General features: G+C 41.1%; 1 protein-coding gene and 2 pseudogenes across 1 annotated transcript; 2 read left to right on the top strand and 1 right to left on the bottom strand.

Annotated features, from left to right (window-relative positions):
* Nucleotides 1–406: 406 nt before the first annotated feature.
* Nucleotides 407–1,348, bottom strand: LOC136175983 (olfactory receptor 51Q1-like; annotated as a pseudogene).
* A 7,986-nt stretch (nt 1,349–9,334) lies between these two features.
* On the top strand, nt 9,335–10,726 carry LOC136175259 (olfactory receptor 51I2-like; annotated as a pseudogene).
* Nucleotides 10,727–17,029: 6,303 nt separating this feature from the next.
* On the top strand, nt 17,030–17,974 carry LOC136174692 (olfactory receptor 51I2-like). Its single transcript, XM_065944875.1, has one exon. It carries the CDS (start codon nt 17,030–17,032, stop codon nt 17,972–17,974), a length of 945 nt encoding a protein of 314 aa, XP_065800947.1.
* Nucleotides 17,975–18,361: the final 387 nt, after the last annotated feature.

Below are 18,361 nucleotides of genomic sequence, written 5' to 3'. Positions count from 1 at the left end.
AACCAGAAAAGTAGAGTTTACCTGGAGTAAGTGGAGCTGCCTAAGGAAATGTGTGGTGGGGGCAACACAAAGGTTTTCATTCACATTTACTTAACCAAGTCCACTGGAGAGAAAAATATTCAGAAAGGAAGAAAAAATTTAAACAGACCTTTACTCAGCCAATGACGCTTATTTCATTGGCAGATAAATGTGCTAGAATCAGATCAAATTGGATCCACAACCCTTTTGGATAGAATGTTTGCTGCTAGTTTCTCCCAGAACAAAAATCTGATTAAACCCAAGATCATTTCATATTCCCTTAAAGGTACCATGGTATTTTTTTTACACTCTCCATTCAAAAATTTGACTATACTCTCCCTGTAGACCTATGCCTGCAATTTCTGTGTAATTAAGCACATTCAGTCCTTCACCTTAAGTGCAGGCTTCTTTGAGAAATGAGGTGAAAAACTCCCTGGCAAATCTGTTTAGTCTTTACACTGTAAATGATGGGGTTCATCACTGGAGGTGCCAACAGATAAATATTGACCATGATAACATGCACCAGAGGAGGGGCATGCTTGGCAAATTGAAAGGCCATAGATACCTCAACCACTGGCACATACAGGACCAGGAGAGCCAGCATGTGGGACAGACAGTTACTGAGGGCCCACAGACGCTCAGTCCATGAGGCTGTGCCCAAGATACTTTTCAGGATGAGTGTGTAGGAGAGCAGAATGAGCAGAGGGTCCATCACAATAATGAGCAAAATCACAGCAAAAGCATACCAGTTGTTGACTCAGATGTCAACACAGACCAGGAAAATCATCCTGGTGGAGGCAGTAGGAGTGAGAGAGAAGGTGGGAGCGGCAGAAGGGTAGGCACTTGAGTAGGAAAAGGGAGGGAAGAACAGCCAGAACACAGCGGCAAAGGATGGCTAATCCCATCCTGCCAAAGACACTGTTGGTGAGGATGGTGGCGTGACAGAGAGGGCGGCAGATGGCCACATAGTGGTCAAAGGACCTGGCCAGCAGGACTGAAGATTCCATAATGGAGAATGCATGGAGGAGGAAAACAGCCCTCCAAGTTGATCTTCTGAATGTTAAAACAGAGGAACTGCATGACTGTGGGCAGGTTGCTGAGGGTGAGACCAAGGTAGTGAGGGCCAGCGTGGAGAGGAACAGTTACATGGGCTGAAGAGGGATGGCTCTGTACAGATGACAGTGAGAATGGCGGTGTTTCCCATGATGGAGATGGTGTAAAGACAGCAGAAGGGGATGGAGATCCAGATGTGGTAGGCCTCCTCAAATCCAGGGATGCCCGTGACAATGAAGTAGAAGGGGTCTTGGGCGGTGTTCATCACCTCGGACATGATAGAGGAATGTAGTTTCATGTTGAAGCTCTTCACTCAGAGAGAACCAGAAACATTAAAAATAATCTTTGTCTTTACCTTATTTGATCTAAACTCTATCTGAATAAAGATACAGAGCTGTTGAGTGTTCCTGAGGAAGTTTAGGAAGACAATGGTTGTTCTTCCTGGCCTGTCTCTGCAGGGACTGTTTCCACACAACTTGTATTCTCCTGATAAGTCTATACACATTAAATTCCCATTTTCTTCTTAGTGCCCTGGAATTTTCCTTTTATCCAAACCACATCACTAATATTATTCTCATAAAGACTTAAAATGAACTCTTAACTGGGTAAGACCTAGCCCTCAACTTTTTACCCAGCATCTCCTTTTGAAATTTTCTTTGAGTGTTATAAGACATCTCACTTGTTTCACTTATTCGAAAGTCATCACCAACTTTTCCTCTATTTCTTCTTCATTTCATCATGCAGTAAGGTCATTTTTCATCTTGATCAGGTCTTATTTCTAATCTGTCTTCTTATTCTCATTAGTTCATATCATCTGACAACACTGACTCCATGTGTGCAATATTAGAAGAAAACTGGAAGCGAAGGTGCTTTGAAGAGAACTTTGGGCTTCTTCACTGCTGCTGTTTAGTCACTCAGTCACGTCCGACTCTGTGACCTCATGGACTGTTGCCCACAAGGCTCCTCTGTCCATGGAATTCTCCAGGCAAGAATACTGGGGTGGGTGGCCATTTCCTTCTCTAGGGGATCTTCCTGACTCAGTGATCAAACCCAAGTCTCCCACATTGCAGGCAGATTCTTTATCGTTTGAGCTACCAGTGGAAGCCCCTGGGCTTCTTTAGCCTATTCCTATTATTTAACTTCCACTGTTTATGTGGTTTGATTGGTTCAATATTCCATTCTTTTAAAGCTATAATATGAATTATACCTAGTTTCTTTAACCAAGATTACGGTCACCATCTTTTATGAGCTGGAAGTGGGTCCAGGGTCCATCTCGTCTATGTGTCTGTTTGAGCCACTGGAAGCAATGCCGGAATATTTACTTTACAGAGCATGAAGAGAAGACATTTTCCCCATTGGTGCTGGTTCTTGGAGAGCCTTCTGGAACCACAAGATTGGAAGAGTATAGGGCATAGGAAGTATTACTGTATTGGATATGGGTCCTGTGGAGGGTTATTTGACCTTATGTCTTTTTGAATATATAGATACACAATTCTACACCCACTCTTCTCCCGTGTTTCCTTTTAAGGTCTCGTACCTGTGTTCATACTTTTACATCTGCCGTATTTTAACATCCTTTGACATTCCTCCTACTGCATTTACTTTAAAAATATTTGCCCATTCTTTGAAAGTCAGGAGAGTTATTACACACATCTAGAAATGTTGCCTGATTGTCCTAGAATATTGCAGAGTCCCTTCCTTTGTTCTTCCCTAAAATCTCCTTGTATCTATTATTATTGCCTTCACTGAAATATTATAATGTTTCCTTGGGAGTCTCCCAAACGTGACTATGAATGCAGCTCTCCTCATGCTCACTCACTGTAGTCGTGTCTGACTCTTTGTGACACCGTGCACTGAAGGTCCCCAGGCTCCTCAGTCCGAGAGATTCTCCAGGCAAGAATACTGGAGCGGGTTGGCATTTCCTTCTCCAGCAGTTCTGCTACTCAGTGGTATTATAACTTTGAACCTAATTTGACCTCCTGGGCAATTCATTTCTCTCACCAGAAAATGGGAAGATAACATTTCTCTCCAAATTTGGTTGTTAAGATTGAAAATGATAATGACTAAGAACTTCTTGATGGAGTCTAAGGACAATTATAAACACAGAGTATTATTGATGATTATTGTGTTTCTATCACTTAACAACTGTAGCCAACTCTACATTCTGGCTTCTGAATATTCCTTAAGAAGAGAAGGGGGACTTGGCATGGAGAAAAGAAAGCCCAGAGCTGAAGGTCAGGAAGAATTAGTTATGTTCTTGGCACTCACATTCTGCATCATGCAGAGCCCTTGGAACCCATCCTGGAGAAGATCTAAGGGGTCATGAGGACCTGGTATGGGGGCAGCTAAGCCCTGCTCAGCTGGAAGGGGAGAAGGTATTACTGAAGGTAAATTTAAGTCCACTTGCCTACAAGCAGCAAAGCCAATCCACTGACACCTACTGACACTGGCTGCTGGTAAAGGTGCCACATTTTTTGGAGGAAGGCGCCAGGCAGGAGTCTGGGGCAGCTGGTGCTCAAAACCCAGAACTTGCCAACGAGTTTCAGCAAAGCATTTGCAAAGGCAAGGTGAGGGAGGATTGCAGGGTCTGTGATCAGCTTGTGCACAATTCTCTGACTGGTTGATGGTGAGGTATCAGATGGTGTCACAGGCTTAACATTATCAATCTTGGGACTCAAGCCAGACCAGGGGTACATACTCACAGTCATGCAGTACTTCACTTCCATTTGGTGGGGGGTTTAGCATCTGTTTAGTCACTCAGGAAATGTGCATCAAATACAATCTTCTCTGTATTTCAGGGAGGAACTACAGATTCTGTAACTGCCATAGGATGATTGAATTGTTACCAGTTCTCCTGGCCCAACTGCTATTTTGTCACCGCATGCTCATATCAGTTATTATTATTAATTCTTGAGCTGAATATTTTGTAACTCAGGGGAGTCCTGGGACACTACAGCTTTTGTACCAAAAAGAGGCAGACAGAGGACATGAGGGAGGAGTCAGCCCTAGGAAGGCCCCTAGGGTCCTGCAGAGTCACAGTCGTGTTGCCTTGGCCTTTGCAGACAGGTTTGAAACAATCATGGCAATAGAGCAAGAGGTGTCTAGCGGGATCCCACTGTGAGGAGCCTATTCCCAAATGGGTTTACCTTGGAGACATTATGGCTTTACCTAGCTCTTCCCCAGCTCAAACCCTGAGAGGCAACTCCTGTGAAATGTGGTGTGTGTAGCACCTTCTACAGCTTTTCCCTCGCTTGGAGAAAACATAGCCCAGTCCTCTTGGAGCACCAGGGTCCAGTTGGGACATTTCCCTGTCACTGTTCTTCTGTCTTCTTTTTTCTTTTCTCTTCCTTCTCCCTCTCCAGGTTTAATTTTTCCAGCCACTGTCTCCCTAAAATCCCTTCTCTGGTCTTACACTTCCTTTCTCTCACCCAACATGTCCGTTTTCCATGTTACTTCTCCTATATTTATCACCTTTTCTCTGCCTCTTCCTCACTCTCTATCTTTCCTCTTGCCCTTCAATCCTTCTCTCTCTATAATTTCTCTCTTCATCTTCTGCCCCCACATTCTATTTGGCATGAACATTGAGAAAAATATAAGGAAAAGAGAAGAGCACTTGCTGAACTCAAGCAGCATCTCTAATTAGGACAGGAAAGAGGTACTAAAACGGGCCCTATTCTGGAGCAGGAGGCTTTTAGATAAGGCAATTCTAGACTTCCTTATAGTAGAACATGTGACATGATAAGGTGGAACTCAGGAGTGGGGTGCTCAAGAAGTGGGTGACCCATGCATGTCCTTAAGACTGTCTCCTCTCAAATCTTCAGTGAGAGTTTCTCTATATGTACTAATGAGAGGTCATGACGTTGTACACCTTTCCCAGGGTTTATCTGGCTCATCCTCCCTACTTCTTCAAACACAATGTTGCTACTCAGCATCCCCATTCTTCAGCATTAATTGCCTGAAAATTTTATCCCATATACTTATCACACTGATACAGAATTTCTCTCTGATTTCGAATCTGATTGTTCATTGATGTGATACTGAGCTTCTGGAAAAGAAAAAGCAAAATTTCCCCCAGGGGTCACTTAAAATAATAATCAGTGGTGGGTAATTACACATAAGTGTTACAAATTATCCATGAGAGGCAAAGGGGAACTAACAAGTTCCAAAATGGATAGGCAGAGTCACTTATCACAGTGCATTAAAGTATTTTGGACATGTCACAGAAATATTATCAAATATTCCTAAATGTAGTTTCTTCCCCAGATAACTGAAACTCCCCTGTGTGAAAGACCAAAGGAAAAGATGCAAGATGCATTGATTACCCATTTAGCACCCCTTCTCAAATCCTCTTTTGGTCCTGCATCAAGGAATCATTTCTCATCATCTACTCTTCTTGGAGTTTGAAAGTCTGTGAGATGAAAAATTATGATCTACTGTGGAAATTAAAGAATGCTGTTTTGAACCACTCATAGGAAAAATAAGGTAATGCATAGTATGTTTTTAATGTTATAATTTTTTTCTCTTAATTTTTCTTAAACTTTTATAGTTTACTTTTGCTTGCCTCTACCTAATTTATTATGTGATAATATGTGATTTTAAAATGCATATTTAAGTTTAATGTAAATATATTCCTTGACTTTTGTCAAAGAAAGCATACTATATAATTTATTTTCCATCTAAAAATGATTTTAAATGATAATAATAGCAGTACCTCTATAATTGTGACTATGGATGGGACATGTTCCAAGTTCAATTTTTTTTTCCCCTCTCTCCTTTTATCTTATATAGCATTCATGCATATGCCTAAGGCAAGTCTATTTTACGTTTACACAAAAAATAAAGAAACTGAAGAAGAGAGTTTAAGAAATCTACCTAATGTCATATAGCTATTAAGTGAAAGCATCAGAAATCAAACCCAGTGTGTTCTGATTCTATATGATTTACTGACAAAACTATGATGCCTTTTGAGACATGCTGACTTCCCAGGCTTCCTTCATGTATGCTTCCAGGGTGAAATGTGGGACTCTGGATCACAAAGTCACCTCAGGATTGGAGCCAAATTACTAAGTTACAGCTCTAGCCATGTAACGCTTCCCAAGAAAACCTGGAGTAATTCCTTTTCCTTCCTCGCACCCTTGGTTCCTTGTCTGTCAGGCTGGATATAAGTGTTTACATCACTTGGAGGTACCTGAGATCATGACTATGAAATTTGGGGACATTTTCAGGGGAGCTGTGATAATGATCATAAGGAATTCAACTAGAAGACTACCAGTAAGACTTAAAGAGCTCGTCAACCACCCTGAGTATTTATTGACTCTTTTCCTAAAGAGTCTAAGAAAGACCTCTTTTTCACAAGAGGATTTCACAAGATCTAATAAATCCAAACGCCTAACTTACATGGCTTTTAAGTACTTTTTACAGGTTACACCATTTCTTGTAGGTATTGATCATAGTTGTAAAGTGGAAAAGCCATAAACTAACTTAGAAGACCTCGTTGTACATGTTCTTCCACTAACAAGCTGTATAAATTGAGATGCCTATTTTCCTTTCTGGGCTCTAATGATCTCTTTTATAAAACAAGCAGCTAGATACAGTATCCTCGCATGTCATTTCCAGTTCTGATCATTCCTATTCCTACATACCCATGTAAGCAAAAAACTATTAAGTCAGAGAGGAAAGAACACTGCAGATGCTCTATATTCCTAGCAGTCCATGAACTCCTGAGCTGATAAATACTCAAGGGGCTTCCTGGATGCAGCCTTATTTTGCCCAGGCCAGGGAGTTGGCAGAGAAGGCAGGAGATATGGGCAGGGCCCCCATAACTGCTCTTGCTTCCTCTGACCCCTCCATGGACTCTCTCAGGTAGGTGAGGTGAAGTGTCAGACACTCCAGACTCAGGCACTAAGGCACTCTGACTCAGCTTAGAAATCCTGAGTGTTATGACAATCTGAAGACAGAAAGGCTGTCCCTATAGCAGTCAGGTGTTTTAGTTTTTGACTTTTTAAATGGTTCTGCATATTTTCACTTTCCTGGTTCTATATTTTCTATTTAGTTCTCTTGTTCTCTCAAAATTTCCCATGCTTTCAGATCCAGACATTCGTTTCTCTGCAGGGATACTCCAATGGGCTGTAGTTTGGAGGCGGATGTTCTGCAATAAATAAACACTCTTACCCATTTCTCAGAGCAAGCTGGTATGGTGAGGAGTCTATAAAAAGACACTGGATGCTTTGGAAGCCACTTGCAAGACTCTCTAGAGTGCTTAAAAAAATCTCCAAATCAAGGATATTCAATATGGCATAAAGAGGCAAATGGAACTGTTTAGAAAGATCTTGCATATAGGAAAAACAAAGAGATTTTAAGAATGCAGAATGGAGGGGAAAATGCACAGTGACAAAAAAGGATAGAGGAGTCCTAATACAGGTGGAAGGACAAAGGCAGATGAAAGCCTGGAGGTGTGGATTTAGAGCAGGTTTAGAATTCACAGTTGTTAAGTATTTGGTCCTAAGGTTTTCACAGTAGTTTACTTTTGGATCTCCACTACCCTATTAGCAAATTTCTTTAGCCCCTCCAATTTACAAGCAAAGAGAATCAAATTCCTGTAGGATCAGTGACTTAGTGAGTGTGTCTCCTGTGTTTGACTTTGTACTGAGCACAGCAGGGACTGAAGAAATGAATGAGTGTCCGTGTGGATCTTTGGAGCTGGTTAGTCAGAAGGAGAGATATGTTTCATAATTCAACAGGAACTATCATAACTCCACAATAGGAAGCTCTAATGCAGAACAGGCCAAGAAAAAGGCACAAAAGCAGATGCAAATCTACAGCTTATGAGAGTGGTAAAGAGAGGAGGGCAGTTATCTCCACTGCAGTGACCAGTCAGATTTTCATGGAAGAGGAGGGCATCATTGATCCTCGGCCCCAAAAGGTGGATTAGATAGATATGTTCAGACATTCTGGGAAAGTCTGGGAGCTGGGGAGCTGTAGTTAGTGTTTGAATAATAGCAAAGAATATTGCTTTTATTAATGTGGATAACCAGTCTGGGTGTTTGGGGATATGAGTAGGAAATTCTGAGAATTGAGACCAAAAATATTGATTTAGTACTGGACCACAGAGGGTCTTTAACTCGAGATTGTGAGTTTGGTTTTGACACTTTGGTAGTGAAGGGGCGTTCAAACTTTCTAATGAGAATGGTCCCATTTGCAGACCTTCCCTTTGAAAATATTAGACCTATTACAGATTAGAGATTGATATAGAGGCAAGAGATTCATTAAGAGGGCATTATTATGGGCATGCAAATGTGATGTATTGGATGCAAAGTATAAGAATATAAGTGGAAGGAATTGCAGAAAAGTGCTGGCAGATGTACGTAAGGCTCAGTATTTTCATTGACTGGGGTCTGATTTAATGTAGTAGGTAAAGGAAAGATAGAAACAATATAAAGTTTGGATTTCTGAGTCTTAGTCTCAGGTCCAATTATAGTATTATTCAAAGAAATGGAGAACACAGATAAGAACCAGATCCATGATATAGAGAACTGATTATTAATCCTGTGGATTTCAGGAGCTGGATACAATTCAGTTTGAAGGAAATTATTAAGAAAAGACTTCCAGTATACTAAGTTATTTATGCATAAAATTTAATGCCACTGGATAAATGGATAGAAGGATGAAAAGATAAAGTGGAGGCATCTAATGCATCTTGATGAAAGTCTGGATGGTTATTGCTCTGGACAGGTATTTTTCTATTCATCTACATTCTAACTGGAGGGATGGAAGGAAGAACTGGGAGACTAAATATGAATAAGAGAGCTGGGGAATCAAGATAAACAGCAGGTATTCAGTAGAGTGTGAGAGTGGAAAGAGAGAAAGTTTACAGATTGATAAGTAATTGGAATGTTCAGAACAGTTAAGGAAGTAGTCATCAGGAGAATGATGCCTTAGGTCTTGAACAAAGTGATGCCTGTAGATTGATAACAAGTTCCTAGCTTTGAATGTGAAGAAGAGTATGGTAGAGATAGGCAAAAGTACAAAGGAAGGTAATGTGACCTGTTGAGCCAGCTGGATCACCTGGAAACACTTAGACAATTCCAGAAACCATTGGGAGAAGGAAGGGCAAGGAGTGATGTGGTAAACAAACTTGATTAAGCTATAGAGTAACGGTCTGGATGGCATAAGCAAGACAATAGGTCATGAATAAACTGTATGTCTGGCTTCTCTACAAGTGGTGGTCCTACAGTACAAGTCCTCCAGTACAAGTCCTCCCAGCATGGGAGGTATCCTCTACAATAGCTCAGGGTTGCCAATTTTCACCCTGACAGGGCTCCCAGGGCTGGAGAACTCCCAACACTGGATGTTCTTGCTCTTCAGAACCCTCTACATTGTCTCCGTTGGGACCAATGGCCTTATCCTTATCCTTTTCATTGTCAAGGAGGAGCAGAGTTTACATCAGCCTATGTACTACTTCCTGTCCCTACTCTCAGTTAATGATCTAGGTGCATCTTTCTCCACACTGCCCACCGTGCTAGGCACATTTTGCTTTCACTTAAGGAAGATTGTTATGCCCAATGTCCGAATCCCTGAGTAGGAAGAGAGAAAGCTTCCAAGACAATGCAATTTGCAAAAAGGGAAGTTTATTACTGACTTGAGTCAGGGCCGCTGCCGCAACCAGCGCAGTGGTGCAGGATCAGAAAACCCCAAGCCCAAGCTGTTACACAAATTTATAGGGTGAGCACATGCCGTTGGTAGTTGGTTTAAGCGGACTGGTTACAAGTTTGCAAAACAATTTCATTGGTCAAAACTTTCGCGCGCACGGGACTTTCCCGGAGGTTTCCGCCCCGTTCCTAATTTCCTAATTGGCAAACAGCGGTCAGTGTTAAGCGAAAGCTGATTGATTGTATCCAGGTGGCCTGATAATCTTACCACCCAGAAGTAGGAAGGCCTACTCCTAATCTTAGTTGCCTGCCATAGTGTTACTTCTGCTTGCATCACAAAGATCACCTTTGATTCCTGCATGGCTCAAATGGTCTTTATCCACTTTTTCTCTTTGATGGAGTCAGGGGTCCTGCTGGTTATGAGTTTTGACCGTTATGTGGACATCTGTAAGCCTCTGTGCTACACCACCATGCTCACAGATTCCCATGTTGTATGCATGGGCTTGTTGGTAATCACCCACAGTTCTTGCATGGATTTTCCACTGCCTTTCCTTGTGAAGAGGTTGCCCTTCTGCAAGGCCAATGTACTATCCCATGCCTACTGCCTTCATTCAGATCTCATCCGCCTTCCTGGTGGTGATATCACCATCAACAATATTTTTGGTCTCTTCACTGTCATGTCTACCTTTGACCTGGACGCTGCACTCATTCTCTTCTCTTATGTGTTCATCCTGCGCTCTGTACTTGCCATTGCACCTCGATAGGAATGGTTAAAGACACTCAACATGTGTGTGTCACATCTGTGTGTTGTGCTCATCTTCTATGTGCCCATGGTTGGTGTCTCCATGACTGCCCATTATGGGAGGCATGCCCCCCAATTTGTGCACACAGTCTTGTCCCTCATTTATCTCTTTGTGCCTCCCATGCTCAACCCTGTCATCTATTCAATCAAAACCAAAGAGATTAGAAGGCGGCTTGGTCGAATGCTAGTGGGAACCAAGTTTTAAACAAGAAACATATGGAGAGTCCAAACCTCACAGGATATTTACTATTACTCCATAAATTGAAGTTTCCATAACCTGTTTTGACAACTTTTTAAACATCCTTTTCATATTTCTACCACCAGATGTATGATGACCTTGTACTAGTTAAGACCTGCCAAAAGGTTTTGATGAGGTACACTGGGTTCTAACTTAGAAAAATAATTGTTCAGTTTTCTTTTTTAATCCCAAAATGCACATCCTGACAGTTACTCTTTCGTTTCATCACAATGTATTTCTATTATCCATGGTTAGAGGGAATCATCACAGAAAAAATTACTAATTACAATGGGACCACTCTTATAAAGTTAGTGAGTCTTTTTCCCAGAGTCTGTGTCAAAAGTAGTTCTATTTTTAATTTTTTGTAGAATGGTCATACAGCTTTCCATAACAGTTGCATTATTTTGGGTTACAACAACACTGTGCAAGGGTCTGACAACCTCATCAACACCTCTTATCTCTGTTGTGTTTAACAGTCATTGTGCTTTCACAGGGGCTTCCCTGGTTGCTCTGCAGTAAGAATCTGCCTGTAATGCAGGAACAGCAAGAGATGTATTTTCAGTTCCTGGGTGGGGAAAATCCCCTGCAGGGGGAAATGGCAACCCACTCCAGTATTCTTGCCTGGAGAATCCCATGGCCCAAAGAGCCTCGTGGGCTACAGTTCATAGGGCCGCAAAGAGTCAGACACGACTGAAGTGACTGAGCACAGATGCAGACATGCAGGCACATGCTTTAAAAATGCATTTTCCTGATGATCAGTAACACTGAGCATTTCCTTTCCTACACTTTCCTATGTTGCACTTTGCATGTTTTCTTTGGAAAAATTTCCATTCAGCTCCTCAGTGCATGGTAAAGTGTGACTACCAGGTGTGTTTGTCTTTGTTTTTGCTACTGTAGGAGCTCATCACATGTTTGGGAGGTGAACCCCTAATCAGATGCTTACTTAGCAGTAAAATTGAGTGAATGGGCACAAAAGTATGTGCCTTGGTGGAAAGATACTTAAAGTGCAATTTCTGCCCCCAGTAAATTTGACTTAATTCTGAATAATCTGGGTTCTACAACAAGATTTAAATATTAATTTAGAATTCTTGTAAAATAGAGATTACACACCACCACCATTTCTAAAAAAAAAAAAAAGAAGAAGAAATGAGATGGAATTAGAGTAGATTTCCCAAATGGGCTTTCTTTGTGGCTCAGCTGGTAAAGAATCTGCCTGCAATGCAGGAGACCTGGGTTCAATTCCTGGGTTGGGAGGATCCCCTGGAGAAGGGAAAGTCTGCCCTCTCCAGTATTCTGTCTTGGTCAGTTCCATGGACTGTATAGTCCATGGGTTCAGAGAGTCAGACACAGCTGAAGTGACTTTGATTTTCAACTTCCCAAATGTTAAAACATGAAGAAAAAAAATTACTAATCAAAAAAGATTTGGCTACAACAGTAGTTTCTAGGATAGGATAGCTTAGAAGAATGTATAAACCACTGTAAAGTGATATTTAAAAAAATATTTTAAGAAAAGTTTTTATACTATACTGTCAAGATATTTTGTGGACAAAAATTCTAAGATATAATATTATTGTTAAACATTCATATATTTCCCTTGGAAAAGTATTTGGAACATGTAAAAAAAAATTGTTAATAGTTGTTTCTGGTTTGTGAGCATTGAGAAGATTTATTATTTATTTATCTGTGTTTTCTACTTTGCCATAGAATGTACACATGTTTTGGTAAAATCAGAGGAAGAGTGAGGGGGTGAGGAGAGAGAGAGAGAGGGAAGGAGTCAAATAAAAGTACCCTGAGAGTTACAGAAGGGGAGCCTCATAAGGGAGAAGTCTGAGTGTTGGTGCCCCTGCTGATGTCCTACCAAGGTGCTTGCCACATGCTCCTCTCAAGTGATAGATGGTTCTATCCTGGGAGAGCTATTCCTTTTCAGATGTGACTGTGGGTTGTGACAGGCCCATGTCTCTATCTATGGGGCCTGATTCTGGGCCCCAAGAGACTCTTCTTCCCTGATGCATAGTGAAAACACCTCAAACTTTGGTTCCATTTATCCAAATTCACCAGAAACCTACTCTGCAGTCAAAGGATAATATAGGGTAATCAGTTTCAAACAAAATAACAGTACATCCATCTGTTGCAGGCCTCATTGTCAGGCCTCAGGGCACAGGGTCTCTTTATTCAACTGCACTAACTCCACCAGTCATTCAGAGTAGCCTAAGCACAGCACAGACCATGCTCATTTTACCAGCTGCAATGTATAAAAGGATAACATTTCCTGATAGCTTATTCTGTGCCAGTCAAAGTTCAAAGGTTATTTTATTACATATTTTATTATTATTTTATTTTTATATTTATTATTTATTATTATTTTATTATTTGTTTTTATATTAAAATATAACATATTTATTATTATATTAAAATATAACACATATTTTATTATTAACATTTATGTCTTATCCTCAAGCCTACGAAGTAGTTAAATTATTCTTCTTGCTTTCGAGGTGAAGACCCTGAGATGCACACTATAGATTAACTGACCAGGATCACATATCTAGTCAGTGAAAGACAGGAGGTGAATTCAGGCAGTCTGATTTCCAAATCCAAGTTGGTGTGATTTCAATCAGTGGGGCTGCTTTGAAAAATGTTGCAATTCTTGTCCTTTATGTGTATGACCTTCTCTGGTTAAACATGTGTAACATCGGTGGTCTTAGTTTGACTGGAGATCTGGGAAATACCAAGTGACAAAGAAGTCACGTCTACTCATTCAGTGGCTGTTTACGGAGCACCCCTGGTGTGCCAGTCCCATGTTAAGCTCAGAAGGAATCCATGGAGAAGGAAACAGAGGCATGTACCATCTGAAATCAATTATGGCAAAACAACATTATGGTTCAGAGCACCTGTGTTCAAATACTAGTCCTGCCACTTATATATTCTGTGACTTTGAAAAATTTACTTACTTCACTGTGCCTCAGTTTCCTTATGTGCAAAATATAGATAATACTAATATCTGCTTGGGACACAGATAGGACACAGCATTTCTTGTGGGTATTGGTCATAGTTATAGGGTGGAAAGACCATCAACTGACTTAGAAGATGTAGGTTTAAATATTCTGCCACTAACAAGCTGTATAAAATTGCAATAACTCTTTTTCTTTCTAAGTTTTAATAACCTCTTCTATAAAATGTGGGACTAAATAGAGTATTCTTGCATGTCACTTCCAGTTCTGATCATTCTGTTCCTAAATATCCCTTTGAGCAATGAACTACAAAGTCAGAGAGGGAAGAGCACTGCAGATGCTCCATATTCCCAGCAGTCCTGGGGTGCTGAGCTGATCTATGCTCAAGAGCCATCCTGGATGCAGTTTTATACTGCTCAGGCCAGGGAGTTGGCAGAGGAGGCAGGGGGTATGGGCAGGGACCCCACAACTGCCCTTCTTTCCTCTGCACCCTCTGGGCACAGAAATCTTCCAGGTAGGTAAAGTGAAGTGTCAGACACTCAAGGCTCAGGCTCTGAGGTACTCTGACTAGCTTAGAAATTCTGAGTGCTATAATATGAAAATATAAATACAGAAAGGCTGTCCTTAGAGGAGTCAGGATTAAAATTTTTTTTTTCTGCATATTTTCACTTTAAAGAGTCACTTTATGGTTCTCTATTTTCCATTTGTTACTCTTGTTCTCTGAAATCTTGCCATGGTTTCTCCTTCATTTATTCCTTTCTCTGCAGGGATTCTCCCTTATCAAGCTATAGTTTGGATGTAGATATCTTCATATGAATAAGCACCCCTCACTACACTGCTCTTTTCTCAGAATAAATCAGTAGGGGCACAGGGTTATAAAAAGACATTCATTGCTTTGGAAGACACTGGCAAGACCCTAAGTAGTGCTTAGAAAAAAAAAACAAAAAAACATTTCAAGGATATTTGCATATTGCATGCAGACGCAGAAATGTTTAGGATGAGCTTGCAAATAAGAAAAGCAAAAAGATTTTATGAATGGGGAATGGAGGAAAAAGAACTCATCCTGAGAAGAAAGGGTAGTCCTAATGCACATGGAGGAACAAAAGCAAAGTAATGGCAGGAGGAGCGGATTTATAGCAGGTTTAGAGCTCAGAGTTGCAAAGTATTTGGTCCTAAGGGTTTTCACAACAGTTTATTTTTGGATCTTCACTACCCCTTAGCAAAGTTCCTTAGCCCCGACGATTTACCAACAGAGAATCAAAATCCTGTGGGATCAGTGAATTTCTGAGTGCATCTCCTATGTTGGGGCTTGCACTGAGCGCAGCAGGGACTGAAACAATGTTTAAGTGTCAGTGTTGGTCTCTTGGAACTGGTGAGTCAGAAGGGGAGATAAGTTTCATAATTCAACAGGAACTATCATAACTCCATAATAGGAAGCTCTAATGCAGAACAGGCAGAGAAACAGGCACAAAAGGAGATGCACATCTACCGCTTATGAGAGTGGTGAGGAGAGCAGATAACCTCCACTGCAGTGACCAGTCAGATTTTCATGGAGGAGGAGGGCATCACTGATCCTGGGACATGGAAGATGGATTGAATAGGTGTTGAGCTCTTGGATCTGAAGTGTGAGACTACAAGTAGAAACAAATGGGCAAACGTGCTGGCAGAAGCTGTTGGGTCATTGTTTTCATTATCTTGTCCTATTTAATATAGTAACTGAAGGAACTAAAAAGCCTCTTGATAAGGGTGAAAGAGGACAATGAAAAAGATGGTTTAAACTTTTTTAAACTTTAAAAAACAAAGATCATGACATCTGATCCCATCACTTCATGGCAAACAGATAGGGAAAAGTGAAAACAGTGACAGACTTTATTTTCCTTGGCTCAAAAATCACTGTGGATGGTGACTGCAGCCATGAAATTAAAAGATGCTTGCTCCTTGGAAGGAAAGCTATGACAAACGCAGATGAGGTATTAAAAAGCAGAGACATCAGTTTGCCAGCAAAATTCTGTCAGTCAAAGCTATGATTTTTCCCGTAGTCACGTATTGATGTGAGCTGCACCATAAAGAAGGCTGAGTGTTGAAGAACTGATGCTTTCAGATTGTGGAGACGACTTGAGAGTCCCTTGGGCACCAAGGAAATCAAACCGGTCTATCCTAAAGGAAATCAGTCCTGAATATGATTGGAAGGACTGATGCTGAAGCTGAATCTCCAATACTTTGCCCATTTAATGTGAATAGCCAACTCATTGGAAAAGAACCTGAAGCTGGAACAGATTGGAGGCAAAAGGAAAGAGGGCAACAGAGGATGAGGTGGTTGTATGGCATCACCAACTCAATAGACATGAATATCAGCAAACTCCAAGAGATGATGAAGAATGGGGAAGTCTGCTGTGCTGCATTCCATTGGTCTCAAAGAATGGGGCACGACTTAGTGACCGAACAACAATAGTAATAACAGAAAAAGATAGAACTTGGAAATGTGATCTTTGAATTTTGTGTCTCAAACTTAGTCATAATAATATTATTATTCAAGGAAATGGAAAACACAGATAAGAACCAATGATCTGTATAGCCATGGATAAGAGAACTGATAATTCGACATGTGGCTTTCAGGTTCTATTTAGATCTGCAGGAAATTATTAAGAAAATTCTTTGGTGTATTAAGTTATTCATGGTGAAAATGAATGCCATAAAGTAGATTGAAAAATGAATAGATGAGTGGATATAAGGGAGTCCTAGTACATTTTGATGTATGTCTGGAAGATTGTCTCTGTGGACTTATATCTTCCTGTCCATCGATCCTCTGTCTGGATAAATGCAAGAAAGATCTGCTAGACTGTGTAGAAATAAGAAAGCTGGAGAGTCATGATAATGAGCAGATGTTACTTATGAGTAGAGTCAATAGAGCGAGAGAGTGGAAAGAGGAAAAGTTTACAGCTTGATGGATAATTGGAAAGCTCAGAACATTCCAGGAAGTAGTCATTAGGAGAAAGATGTCTTAAGTTTCAAACAAAGTGATGCATGAAGATTGATAACAAGTTCATAGCTTTGAATGTGAGGAAGAACATGGTGGAGGTAGGCACAGGCACAGAGGAAGGTAATGTGACCTGTTGTGTCAGCTGGGTAACCTCCTGGAAACACTTAGACAGTTCTAGAAACCATGGGGAGCATGAGGGGCAAGAAGTGATATGGTCAACAAACTTGATTAAGCTATAAAATAAGGGTCTGGATCGCATAAGAGAGAAAATAGGTCATGAATAAACTGCATGTCTGTCTTCTCTACAGGTGGTGGCCCTACAGTACAAGTCCTCCCGGCATGGGAGGTGTCCTCTACAACAGCTCAGAGTTGCCAATTTTCACCCTGACAGGGCTCCCAGGGCTGGAGAACTCCCAACACTGGATATTCTTGCTCCTTGGTACCCTCTACGTTGTCTCCATTGTGGGCAATAGCCTTATCCTTTTCATTGTCAAGGAGGAGCAGAGTTTGCATCAGCCTATGTACTACTTCCTGTCCCTGCTCTCAGTTAATGATCTAGGTGTGTCTTTCTCCACACTGCCCACCGTGCTAGCCACATTTTGCTTCCACTTAAGGACAATCAGCTTTGATTCTTGCATGGCTCAAATGTTCTTTATCCACTTCTTCACTGTCATGGAATCTGGGGTCCTGCTGGTTATGAGTTTTGACCGCTATGTGGCCATTTGTAACCCTCTGTACTACACCACCATACTCACAGATTCCCGTGTTATACGCATGGGCTTGTGGGCCATCATCCGCAGCTTCTGTTTGATTTTCCCACTGCCTTTCCTTCTGAACAGATTGCCCTTCTGCAAGGTGAATGTACTGTCCCATGCCTACTGCCTTCATTCAGATCTCATCCACCTTCCCTGTGGTGACATCACCATCAACAATATTTTCGGTCTCATCATTGTCATGTCTACCTACGGCCTGGACTCCGCACTCATTCTCTTCTCGTATGTGCTCATCCTGCGCTCTGTTCTTGCCATTGCATCTCGGGAGGAACGGTTAAAGACCCTCAACACGTGTGTGTCACATCTGTGTGCTGTGCTCATCTTCTACATGGCCAAGATTGGTGTGTCCATGACTGCCCGTTATGGTAGGCATGCCCCCCGATTGGTGCATACAGTCATGTGCCTCATTTATCTCTTTGTGCCTCCCATGCTCAACCCTGTCATCTATTCAATGAAAACCAAACAGATTAGATGGAGGCTTGGTCGAATGCTAGTGGGAACCAAGCTTTAAGCCAGAGGCACAAGGAAAGGAAAAATGTCACTGGATATTTACTATTACCCCACAAAGTGGGGTTTTCAAAACCTGCTTTGACAACTTTTTAAACTTCCTTTTGGGCAGGTTTCAACCTTTAGGATTTCTTCCAGCAGATATTTGATGACAGCCTAGCACTCCTTAAGATTGAAGAGAATAGGTTTTGGCAAGTTACACTGAGTTGCAGTTTAGCCAAAAAAAATAAAATAAAATAAAGGCTCATTTTTTTTTTTAATCAACAAATGTGTCTCCTAAAATCAATCCCTCATTTTGTTATATGTGTTTCTTTTATCCAATTTTAATTGAATTATCATATAAAAATTACTTATTACCTTGGGAACGCTGTCACAATGATCAAGTAATTCT

The sequence above is a fragment of the Muntiacus reevesi genome, chromosome 9 (genome assembly GCF_963930625.1).
Source record: "Muntiacus reevesi chromosome 9, mMunRee1.1, whole genome shotgun sequence".
Classification (NCBI taxonomy): domain Eukaryota; kingdom Metazoa; phylum Chordata; class Mammalia; order Artiodactyla; family Cervidae; genus Muntiacus; species Muntiacus reevesi.
This window is presented reverse-complemented; position numbering and strand designations above follow the sequence as displayed.

Coding starts and splice junctions, on each gene's coding strand:
- LOC136174692 (XM_065944875.1), top strand. CDS start 17,030: ATGGGAGGTGTCCTCTACAACAGCTCAGAGTTGCCAATTTTCACCCTG.